The sequence below is a fragment of the Centruroides sculpturatus genome, unplaced genomic scaffold (genome assembly GCF_000671375.1).
Source record: "Centruroides sculpturatus isolate CEXI.00-Female unplaced genomic scaffold, Cexi_2.0 scaffold303, whole genome shotgun sequence".
Classification (NCBI taxonomy): domain Eukaryota; kingdom Metazoa; phylum Arthropoda; class Arachnida; order Scorpiones; family Buthidae; genus Centruroides; species Centruroides sculpturatus.
Window position 1 is genome coordinate 303,177 of NW_019384613.1, and position 12,267 is coordinate 315,443.

General features: G+C 27.1%; 1 protein-coding gene across 1 annotated transcript in view; it reads left to right on the forward strand.

Moving 5' to 3' along the window:
- LOC111625296 (ER degradation-enhancing alpha-mannosidase-like protein 1) overlaps positions 1 to 10,841 on the forward strand; it is a 50,638-nt gene extending 39,797 nt beyond the window's left edge. The window contains exons 5-12 of the mRNA XM_023368415.1: positions 62 to 245; positions 1,726 to 1,817; positions 2,629 to 2,711; positions 4,897 to 5,017; positions 5,094 to 5,338; positions 5,980 to 6,076; positions 9,739 to 9,939; positions 10,016 to 10,841. Of these exons, the coding sequence (XP_023224183.1) occupies positions 62 to 245; positions 1,726 to 1,817; positions 2,629 to 2,711; positions 4,897 to 5,017; positions 5,094 to 5,338; positions 5,980 to 6,076; positions 9,739 to 9,939; positions 10,016 to 10,108 (1,116 nt within the window). The 3' untranslated portion in view covers positions 10,109 to 10,841. The remainder of the gene's footprint in view (positions 1 to 61; positions 246 to 1,725; positions 1,818 to 2,628; positions 2,712 to 4,896; positions 5,018 to 5,093; positions 5,339 to 5,979; positions 6,077 to 9,738; positions 9,940 to 10,015) is intronic.
- The last annotated feature ends 1,426 nt before the right edge of the window (positions 10,842 to 12,267 follow it).

Below are 12,267 nucleotides of genomic sequence, written 5' to 3' on the forward strand. Positions count from 1 at the left end.
ACCTATGAAAATAGACAGTGACACTAAGTTGGCCAGACCTAATCTATGTTTTTTTTACCAGGTTAATCTTCGTCGTGGAGTTCCAGAAGATAGTGTTACACAAACATGTACAGCTGGTGCAGGATCACTTCTTTTAGAGTTTGGAATGCTCAGTAGATTATTAAATGATTCTATTTATGAAGTTTATGCACGCAATGCTATTAAAGCTTTGTGGCAATTCCGTGCCAAAAACACTGGTTTATTAGGTAAGAATTGATTATGAATATAATTAAAATTTTGTTTTTTATAAATATTATCCTTAGCATATGTGTAAATTTTTATAAAATAAAACTATTGTAAATAGCATAAAATTTGTAAATGTAAGAATTATAATGAATACATTCACTGGCACATTTAAGAGGATTTTTTAACTATGAAAATTCATTCTGTTAATATAAATATTTAATCTGAAAGTAGTTAGAATTAAATCAGAATTATTAATAATTTGTAGTTTTATATAAATTATAGTGCAATAAATATGTGTGAGAGATACATATCCAGACAATTTTCAAAATCAAGTTTTCTTTCATTGAATACTCTGGCTGTTCCATCTATTTTTCTATATAATAGATATTTTTTTGTCAAGTTCAGTTGTGTGGGACCCATAGACCTCTTTCTGCTCTTAGAGCACTAAAAGACCAAGGATGTTTATGTTATGTATTAACAATATTTATGTTTTTCTACACATGCTACATGTTACAACAGAGTTTTGTGTTATGTTGTAGATTATGAGCACTTTGAGTTTTGGATGTGGGCAATCTGGTAAGTGTAGTTGTGTGCAGTTATATTTAGTGTCTAGTGTCATCAATGTGTAGTTTAACTGTATTAATAAACTCTCCAATATATACAACAAAGTATAGGTGGCATTTAGTGAAGTTAGTTTGAAGTGTGAGGACCTAGAATAATAGATATTACTGAGTGCAACTATTATTATTATTTTTACAAAAAAAAGTTTGAAATATTTTGTAATATCTAAGTTTAAACTATTAGAGCATTAACTATCAGTTTCAAAGTACATTTTCTTTGTAAAAATAATAATTATAATTTTTAATTTTATGAATAAAAAAAATCATAAATGAAATTTTAATTAAAAGTATTATTTCTTAGAAAATAGTATAATTTTAAATAATGATTTTAGTTAACCATCAGTTTGAGATAACTTCTTTACAGAAAAATCAATACTCTAAAATACTTAAACTTTTAAATTCTCTTATCCAATATTTAGTAGTGTTAATTATCATCATTAATTTTTAGTAGTTTTTAAAACATTCAGAGGACTTAGATTTTAATTTTAAACAAAAATAAACATGGAAATAGCCAAAAATATTTTTTAAACCATAAAATAATTATTTTAATCCTTATGTTCAATCACACTTTTGATGTATGGGTGGAATCAGTCAATCAATAAAATTATCTAATAGTAATTCTGCATGTGTTTATAAATATTCATTAGATTATCCTTTTTTCTTATTCAAAATTTTAACAATATAATTTTATTTTAGTGCTGAATTTTTGGACTTAAAAATTTATTTTCAAAAGAATGTTAGAAGCTTCAATTCTGTTAATTTTCAGGATTGAACAAGTTTGAACCAAACAGTAACAACACATGTAGTTTGTAAATAGTTATAAGGTCTAGAAAAGTATATTATTTTTATAGAACATGAAGAATGACTCACCTTGTTCCAGGAAATGTGATAGATGTGCAGACAGGAGAATGGATTGGACGAATGAGTGGTGTTGGTGCTGGTTTAGATTCTTTTTATGAATATTTACTTAAGGTAAGAATAGAGTAATTTATAGTTTATTTAATACCTAAGATAAAATGATACATACAATTCACTTATATATATTATATAACAGCACATAAGAAAGTTAATTATAAGAATAGCAGAAAAGTTAATTCACTTCATTCATTTATATTTTAGTTGTTTTATTTGTACACTAAAACATTATTGTAGTCATTTTTAATCTGTCATACAAGTTTTAAAATTTTTTGTGTAATTTTCAAAATACAATTATTTATGAAATATATTATTTAAATTAACAGTAATTATTGGATAGTACTAAATATTTTAGGAACAAAAATGTAAATTATACCATTCAAAATGATGATGCAGCAGATTTTTTTATCACGCATTTTATTTTTCAGCAAAATATAAGTAATTTTCTGTATTGTTTGCCATGTTGGGACCATAAAATGTAATATCTCTTTAATTTCAAGCATCTTCATTGCATAGATTTAAAGAAAATACATACAAATGTGTTGTATTTTAAAAGAAATATTTAAAATTTTAATTACATTCTAGTATACTCAAAGAAATTTTTGTAAGATATAACCAAACACTTATTCATTAAACTAACACATAATTACAGATTATTTGAAATTAAAGTTACATTTACTAGATAAAGTCGACTCTTTTGTTCAAGTATCAAGTATACATTTCATAATAAAATTATATATTGATTTCATCTTACAAATAAAGAATTACTCTATATAAAATATTTAACTGCAAATATAATACTAAACTTTCATCATTTACATTAGATATCTTAAAATGATGATAATTTATTGTATATTTTTTTATTTAGGTATATATTTTATTTGGAGAAAAAGAAGATTTTCATATGTTTAATGAAAGTTATGACATTATCAAGAGATACTTGAGGAAAGGGTAAATAAATCTAATTTTGATTTAATCCACTTAATTCCTTTATTTGGCATTTCATATCATAATCATTTTATATAATTTATTTTAAATTTTCAACTTAGAATAAATTTTTGATTCTATTACAGTTTTATTTATTTTTACAAATATTTCAAGCTATGCTTTAAGGAATATAGTGGCTACACACTATTTAACAGATCCATAAATTTGAATATAAAACAAATTGACTAAAAATGAATAACAAGTCATAAATATACAAAATAAAACAAAATTGTTACTCAACAGTATTATACAATAATTTTTTACAATAAGTTTTCTACTTTGATAATGGATTGTTGAAATTTACAAAAGAAACTGTGTTTAAAATTAATAGTCTGAAAAAAGGAGTAAAATTTTTTATTTGTAGAAAGTATTTACTTTAAATTTGTTAAAACTGAATTTGGTCTATTGTATTTAAATTCTAAGTGAATGTTATTTTAACTAATGTTGATCATATCTCTGGGTCAATAAAATGTTAAATGCTATGAATTTAAAAAATTCTGAATTTTTCTTATTAAAAAAGTTCTCTGAGAAATACTTTCTAATAAGAGCAAAATTATATTGATATTTGAATTCAAATGAGAGTATAACTTATTTTGAAAATTTTAAACAAACATAACCTATTGCTACAGTCTGTTTCAAAATTATAAACACACCCAACTTTTTTCAATAACAAAAACATTAAAAATAGTAATGTATTTATTATATTATTATGTTGTTTACAACATCACGATAACTAAAAATTTCAGAAAATGTTTATCTGACAATTACAATTTTTGATTGTTTCAAAAGTATAAATACAGTATGATCATTTTTTTTATTTATTAATTATTGGTTTAATTAATTGTTACCAGAAGGTAGTATCATTCATTATTACGAATGTGGCACCAATTTTAAACAGTATTTTGTGATTTAAAACAAAGCCTTGTGGAAAAACACTAAGAGAGTTGGAAATACATAAAATTTACCAACTAGAAGGAGCAGGACAATCTCTAAGACAAATTTCGGCAGCTGTAAATTGATGTACATGTGCTGTGAGAAATGTGTTAATTCAGGGTGAAAATTATGACAGAAATAAGCAATATAGAAGGCCTAAATTCCTTACACTTAGGAATGAAAGAAAGGTTTTTCGGTTACTGATGGTCAACAAGTTGTCTGTCAGAGAATCAGCATCAACATTGCCAACTGCAGTTTCACCAACAACTGTATGCATAATCATAAAAATGACAAATTTACAAAAATGGCTGTCAAACCGAAATGAACACAATTGCATAAAACAGCTTGATTAAAGTAAGCCAAAGACAAGATGGCATGGAAAGAGAAGTTGAAACAAATAGTCTTTTCAGATGAGAAAAAAAATGGAATTTGGATGGACCTAACAGTTATAGTCATTACTGGCATGATTTGAGGAAGATTGAAGAAGTCAGAATGAACAGACAGTAAGGTGGAGGCTCTGTGATGGTGTGGGCATAACAGACATACTTTTCTGAATTCATTCTACCTTCTATAAATACTTTCAAGAACTGTTGTATCAAAATTTAATAACCTTTGGATCACTTATTTGGCAAAAAAAACTGGCAATTCCAACAGATAATGCTGCCATTCATGCATCAAAGTCAACTATAATTTTTTTTCAGCAAACCAATTTTATGTAATTGATTGGCCATCATGGAGTCCTGATATGAACCCAATAGAGAATGTTTGGGGCATTATGAGTTATCTTGTTGGCCAAAACAGACAATACAACACAACACTGTAAATGAACTGAAATTAGCTATCATGGATTGTTGGAAAAATGTTAAACAATATCAGGTGTACATTTTACTAGTTTTTGAAGTTGTTAGAGTATTTGAATTAATTAAATGAAATGGTGGACCTACAAAATATTGAGACATCACAAATCGTTTTTTTATGCACATGTGTTTATACTTTTGAAACAATCAAAAATTGAAAATCTATGATAATTTCTTGTAATTGTCAGATCGATTTAAACATTTTCTGAAATTTTTAGAGCTATGTTGTAAACAACATACTAATATAATAAATACATTACTATTGTTAATGTTTTTGTTATTGAAAAAAGTTGGATGTGTTTATAATTTTCAAATGGACTGCACATAATGTTTAACATTAATAAGTAAACTATTTTCAGCCGTCCACACTGCAATAAAGGTCATGGTGAGCATCCACTTTATGTGAATGTAAATATGCATGATGGGTCGACTCTCACACTTTGGATTGATTCATTACAAGCTGCCTTTGCTGGTGTTCAGGTAAGAATTTTCATTTTAATTACTTGAAAATTCACATATATAAAATAAATTTTTAAATGCCAAAAATAAATTTCAGGTTCTTAATGGGGATATTGAAGAAGCAATTTGTGCACATGCACTATATTATGCAATCTGGAGACGTTTTGGTGCATTACCTGAACGTTTCAACTGGCAGAAAATTAGCCCAGATTTATCATTCTATCCTCTCCGTCCTGAACTTGTAGAGTCAACTTATTTATTATACCAAGCAACAAAAAATCCATTCTATTTTCATGTAGGAAGAGATATTATATACAGTTTAAATAATTATACCAAAGCAAAGTAAGTATAAACTAAATTTACAATTATTGAGAAGAACCTTATTTTATTGAAGTTAAAAAAATTCTTTAGAACTTTAATTTCTTTAAATTTTAATATTAGCAAAAAGTTTTTTTTTTTTGTGAAAGTAAACTGTATAGAAATAATTTTTATTTAAAATGGCATGCTTTCTTTTCTTTTAACATCAAAAGATAATAGAAAAAATAATTATTTCTACTCTCTTTGTTTAATTCTGATTGTTTTTTATTATTGATATTTTTGGATGATTATTTTAGTTATATACAATGAAATAAAATAAGTGATGACAGTTTGGATTTGGATGTTGAAAGCTTGATAATTTGATACATAAAAATGCTAGTTTCAGCAATTTCAACTCTTAATAATTAAATAATGTAAAAATAGTTGCTAATGATATGTTTATCTTAATGCAATGTTTATTTATTTGAAGATATTATCTAAAATAGCAAAGTTGAGAAAATTAAAAAAGAAATATTGAAAATAATAATTTAAAATACTCTAATTTTTTATATTTTCATGAATTCTGAATTATTTAAACTAACACTTATTACTAGTGTTTAGAATTCTTACCTTTTTAGATATAAAATAGACAGTGTTTGCATTCTAATTCTCATTAATTCTTACAGATGTGGTTATGCAACTATACATAATGTCCAAGATAAAAGTCTAGAAGATCGAATGGAAAGCTTCTTCTTAAGCGAAACATGCAAATATTTATATTTAGTAAGTATAAAACATATTGAAAATAAAATTTATTGGAATTTTCTGAAAAATCCTGCATCACTATCAATGGTTTTGGTATATCTATCCATTGTCTTATTTCATTACATGAAAGTGATTTTCAGCATATAAATTTTGATTAATTTATCTATATAAAAGTTACTTTGAATACAAATTTAGAATATAATAAATTTTGATATCCTGCATTATTTTTTTAATCATCAAAACATAATTCATTTAAAATCTGTACCAAAAATCATTAATGAAAAGTTTGTTAGTGCAAGCAGTTATGTGCAAGCATTATCCATTTGATAGATCAATTTAGTGAAAGGTATTGTAATCAACATATTCTGATTTTCATAGATCACTTTACTGAAAAAATAAATCAAATTTATAAGTCATCCTTTTAACAACTCATTGTAAAGCTTTCTTTAAAATTTTATCCTTCTCTATTAGATTCTGCTTTTGTTTTGACATCAAAGTCTGTTATGCAATGCTGTGTAAAAATAAAGCAAATTTTTTCTCCTTTTTTTCTTCCTCATAAATTTCATACACTATGTACTGTACAATAAAATCTTAATTAACTGAGGTTCTGCATTATTGGACACTAACCTGTATGTGAATACACTAAATTTTGTATTTTTATACTATAATTCATAAAAGAAACTTTAAAAAATGTATTATAAAATGATTTGCTTCACATTGAAGTTAAATGGTAATGGAAACAAACCTTTTATATCAAAATGTAACAATAATAATACACATTTTTACTCTTAAAATTATTGCATATACAGTAGAGCATCGATTAACCGACCGTTCTAGTCGGCAAATTTCAAATGTCTGCTAGTGATGTGGCACTATAATATTTGGCTATGTCTTGGCTACTTTAATATTATTTTTGTTAAATTTTTGCGTGTTTTAGCTGGCAATACTGGCTCGACTATTGAAGGGAGGCCAGTATTTAAACGAGACTTAATTTTCTAATTATGAGTGGTTGTTTGTTTTGTGAGCAATAAAATAATTTAAAAATAATTTTTAACAATACAATAGTGACGATTATTATTTTTTTTAAAGAATTTGTTAGGCTTAACATCAATGAAAATTCACTGCAAAGTCGGTTAATAGCGATATACTAATTATATGGGATATACTAATATACTATACTAATAATGTATTTTTTTTCATTCTTTTCGGTTATCCAATTTTTCAGTTATCCGACCAACCTGAGTCCCCAATTGAGTCGGATAATCGATACTGTAAAGTAAATGATGTAAAACTTATTCTTACACATGATTTAAGTCTCTTTTTACACTTTTATATGGTATCACTTTGAATTTAATCTTTTTATGTTTGTAACTTTTGATCTGAAATGGCTATGACAATCCATTTTATGCAAATTAACATTGGTCCATCTTGGATGATAAGGGTTCTACCGTGTCAATATTATTTCTCAATACATATGTTGCTGCACACAAAAACATCTCCACCTTTAGTGTAAAAATTGATTAAATTGAAATTAAGATGAAATTACTAATTTTTATCGTGTTTGATCTTATAATAGAGATTTATTGATTATTATGATGTAGATATTAAAAGTTTACATTATTAATGGTTAAATTGACACACTCGTTTTACAGACATGTATCATAAAATTATATAATATAATTTATTTTTCATTCTTTTAGGCCCCGAACACACTACAATATTTTTGGAATGAAGTTGAGAGTTAGTAAATTGCATATGCAACTTTTATCATCTTGCTCAAAAACTATAAGATATTGTGCATAACTTGATTTCAAAAACAAAGCTCAATCTATGTTGAAAATATGTGCACCACTGCTTGCAATGGCGCACATATTTTCAACATGATTTCAAAAACAAAAAGTTTAATTGATGAGGCATACAAATATAGATTTGATTGAACTAGGAGAGTGCCCAATCACTTACCTCTATATCAGTGATTCCCAAACTTTTTCGATCCACTGCCCCCTTTGTTCCATATAGTTATACCCAACGCCCCCTAACCCATTTTCTCGTGTGTGAGAAAGGATTGGAAATATTCTTAGGAGAATTTTTCTATGAAGCTCACACTGTGCCTTTACCATACATTGTTCTCAACATCTGGAAACCATTGAACTCAATGTTTCCTCTTATCAGTTTAACAGAGGAAAGGGAACGGCTTTCAGTAACCCCAATTTTGCCTTTGGTCATCGTTAAAATACCCTGCCTCCAACGCCCACAAGGGGGCGTTATTGCCCACTTTGAGAAACGCTAAACCTATCAAAATGGTCTCCTATGGTAGACCATCCAGATGGTTAATAAAAAAATAAAAATACATGTGCTTTTTTCTTTTGGCACAGCCATATTTATCAGTCATTACTAGATTAAGTATAAACATTGTCCTTTGTCAAAGATGATCATTGGCTGGTTTACATGCAACCAGTCACATACAATCCATGCAATAAAAACGACAGGAAAATTTTACTTTGTTTGGGTCAGATTAGGAATGAACTACAATAAATATACTCAAGTATATTTTTTCTTTCATGACTTAAGTAATGCTATAAAAGTTTTTTTTATGATAAAACAAACCAAATATTTGGCTATTTTTGAAATTATTTTACATAGTATTAGTGATAAGTAAACATACTTTGGTAATTCTTGAATTATTTTTCATATGTTTAAACTAAACTTTTTTATATTGTGTGTATGTAATTTTAAAAAAGATATTATTGGCACTATGTTACTCCTCAAATTATCATCTATAAAAATTTTATCAAAAGCATTGTAATTGATAAATCAATCCAGCATTTCTCAAGCACCAGTAAATGTCTGAAAAATTTCTAAGTTATGGGACATATTGTTAGATTTATTATATTATAAATGGCATATAGTTTGAATATGTTCAATTTAATTAAAGAGTAAAACTTTGTTTAATAATTATCACCAAACAAATAAATAATATGATATAAATTAAAAGTAACATAATTAAGTCTGCCTTCAGATCACCTGTGATAGCATCAGGGACCACAGGTTGAGAAACATTAGATTAATCCAAACTTTGTAAATGGTAATTGTAAATTTAATAAATTATATTCTATCAATTAAATATTTAATTGAGCATCACATATATAAATGCTTGCATATACTATAGTTCTAAAAGCATATATTTTATCGTCATGATGATTACTTATAATAAATTTATGCAATTGAAATGCATTTTTTATTTCTTCATTTTTAGACTGAATTAGTAAAAAACTGCAAACAAATTTGGCTCACTTTTTTCAAAATGATTACTTGAAGATGTTATGTATATCCTAATTTTCTACACTAATTTGATCACCAGACACTAAAAATGTTTAATAATGAAAAATGGAAGCAATAAAATTTTATTGCAGACCACAGTTTGAGTAGCACTGATCTAGCCCAATTTATTACACAAAACCTCTAATTACTGTATTTATTAGTATTGGACGATATAAGATGACACCTAAGCATGTTAATAATTATCTAAAAGATTTCAAATCTACATCTGCATTTTACCAGTTAAGCTATTTTACAGACGAGACAATAATTGTCTAGTTAATGAAATTATTAGCCCAAGAAATCTGGCAATTAGATATTTATGTATCATACTAATAATATAAATTTTTTTTTTGTATTAGTTATTTGATGTGGATAATCCAGTCAACAAGATGGCAATAAACTATCTTTTTTCAACGGAAGGTCATATTTTTCCAATTCACTGGAAGTATCGTACAGATAAATTTGAAATGTTGGGTAGACCAAACAAAAAACCAGTTATAGAAGATAAAGTAAATTTGATATCCAAAAATTCAAAATCAGTTAACAGTACTCAATTAAATGTAAGTTTAGTTTATATATATATATTCTTTTTCTCTTACATAGTTTATTATTTATATATATCTTTTCTTTTTATAGTGTGACAAGATTCCTGAAGAAAGACAGTTTTTCCTTCCCCTGAAGCCTCAGTATCTACTACAAGTGAGTCGAGCAATAGGACTTGATAATTAAACAATTCAGTCATATAAATGACAGAAATGCATTTTGGCTTTTAAATTCTCTCTGGTAACATTCCACATTGAGCGGCCATATCATTCGTTAAGCGGATGTGAGAATGATTATTTTATATCTTGTAATTTAAGAATTTAAAAATGCCATATGTTATCAGAATGAAATACCACTTGTGCCAGTTTGAAAGAAAAAAAATTGTTAAACTGCCATTAGCATCTTTACTCTAGATACATCGAAGATATCTTTATTAAGTTTACTATTTTGTTGTAATTTATATTTTATGAAAGAATTCTTTTGACAAAGTTATCAACGTATGTCCTTTAAAATTACACGTTCCGTAAGTAAATGTACATATAAAACGTAACAAATTTTAAAGGACAACATACAAAACAGTGTCTTCCATATTATTCGAATACATTTTTCCCTTTTACGTTTCGACTCTATGTCTGGAGAGTTGATTTTCTTTATTTATTGTTTTAATACTTTACAGTCTCGATACAAGTTATGTCATTTACCTTTCAACATTGTAAATTTGTAAAGCATTCCATAAAATGTGTTTTTAAGGGGGTGACTAGTCATTAAGAAATACTATATTAAAATTAAATTATTTCAAGTAAAACAAAGTTTACTGTTAGCTTATAAAGGCATGTTTATATATACTTTATATGTGTAAAATTATATTTTTTTGGGAATTAAGAAAGAATACCTACAAAATAATTCAAATATCTTTTAGTTTTGTAAATAAAAAATTTGCAAACTGATTTTTCTTGTGTGTTCATGTATAGAATTTTATATTTGACAAACAAACTAAAACAATGCAACATTCTGTAATCCTTAAAAACTTTGTATTTACTTCTCATTAATTCTGACAGATTGCAGATAAAATTCAGAAAAAAATGTATTTTTACTTAACACTGGGGCAAATTATTAAAGACAACATATGCCAAATACTATACCATTTTGCTGCCAACAATGCTAGAGAGAGTGAACACTAGACAATATTTTTCTCATGCAGCCAGTCATGATACAGCATTTTTAAACAAAAACAGATGCTTCTATTAAGAAACCAGGTAAAACTAATTAACAACTACATCACAGTGTAAATAAAACTCATCCTATAATGGTCAAGGAGCTGCATTTTATACACCTACCAAAAGAACTATCACTTATATAAAAATTGAATCTTTCCTCATCAAATACCAATTATAAAACATAAATTTTATTCACTTACTATCATAAAAGTACACTTACTTCAATAAAACTACCATGCTAATTTCAGATTATTTTCCAATGTGTTTTACCATCTTGGCCATGCTATTGATCTTGCTCAACAAATTCTTCAACCTGGGAAACATTGAGGAAATTCCAGACATCTGTATAGTAGTGGTGTGATGTACAGTACATTCTTGTTAAAGGGTATATCCTTTTGTGTCGTCATAGTTTAACTGTGAAACAAGAATTTTCCAGCATATCTAAATACATGATAACATTGGTAGTTCACATATGAAAAAAGATGCCCTACACTATCTTTGCTAATGTATACAAAACACACTCACCTTTAGACTGTCATGCACACGTTCCACCTTTGCTTCTGGATTTTAGAAACCAAATCTGCAGCTGTGTCTGTTCACTGAGACAAAATACCAACTTATTTCTGAAGATGTTCCAGGAATGTCAATTCAATGCAGCATCATTTCTGCATAAATTCCTAACTAGACACATCTGCATTAGTAATTTTTTTGCAGTATTGCAAATTTGTACAGTTGTAACTAAGCATTTTTGTGAAACTAGCCAAATGGTTAGTTATGAAATGCCAGTTTCATGAGACATGGTCAATTGACTTACTAGTACAGTAATACCTTGATTTTTGTTGACTTTGGTTATCTCCAGTTTCAGTTTATGTCAATTTTTTTGCAAAAAATTTGTCTCGGTTTTTGTCGGTTGCCTCAGATTTCATCGGCGTGCCCACGTGATCTCGCTGCTAATTTTGCAAAACCACACATTTTCTTGCTCAGTGTGACGTTTCTCGTTGTGTGAGCATTACCCCGCACGTCTAGCCAAACAATGGGCATATTGAAAATTTCAGTGTGCAGCCTCTTAGCACCTCTTTTCCAAATCTCAGATGACTTCCAGTTACTGCCAGTGTGCTTCCAGCAAAC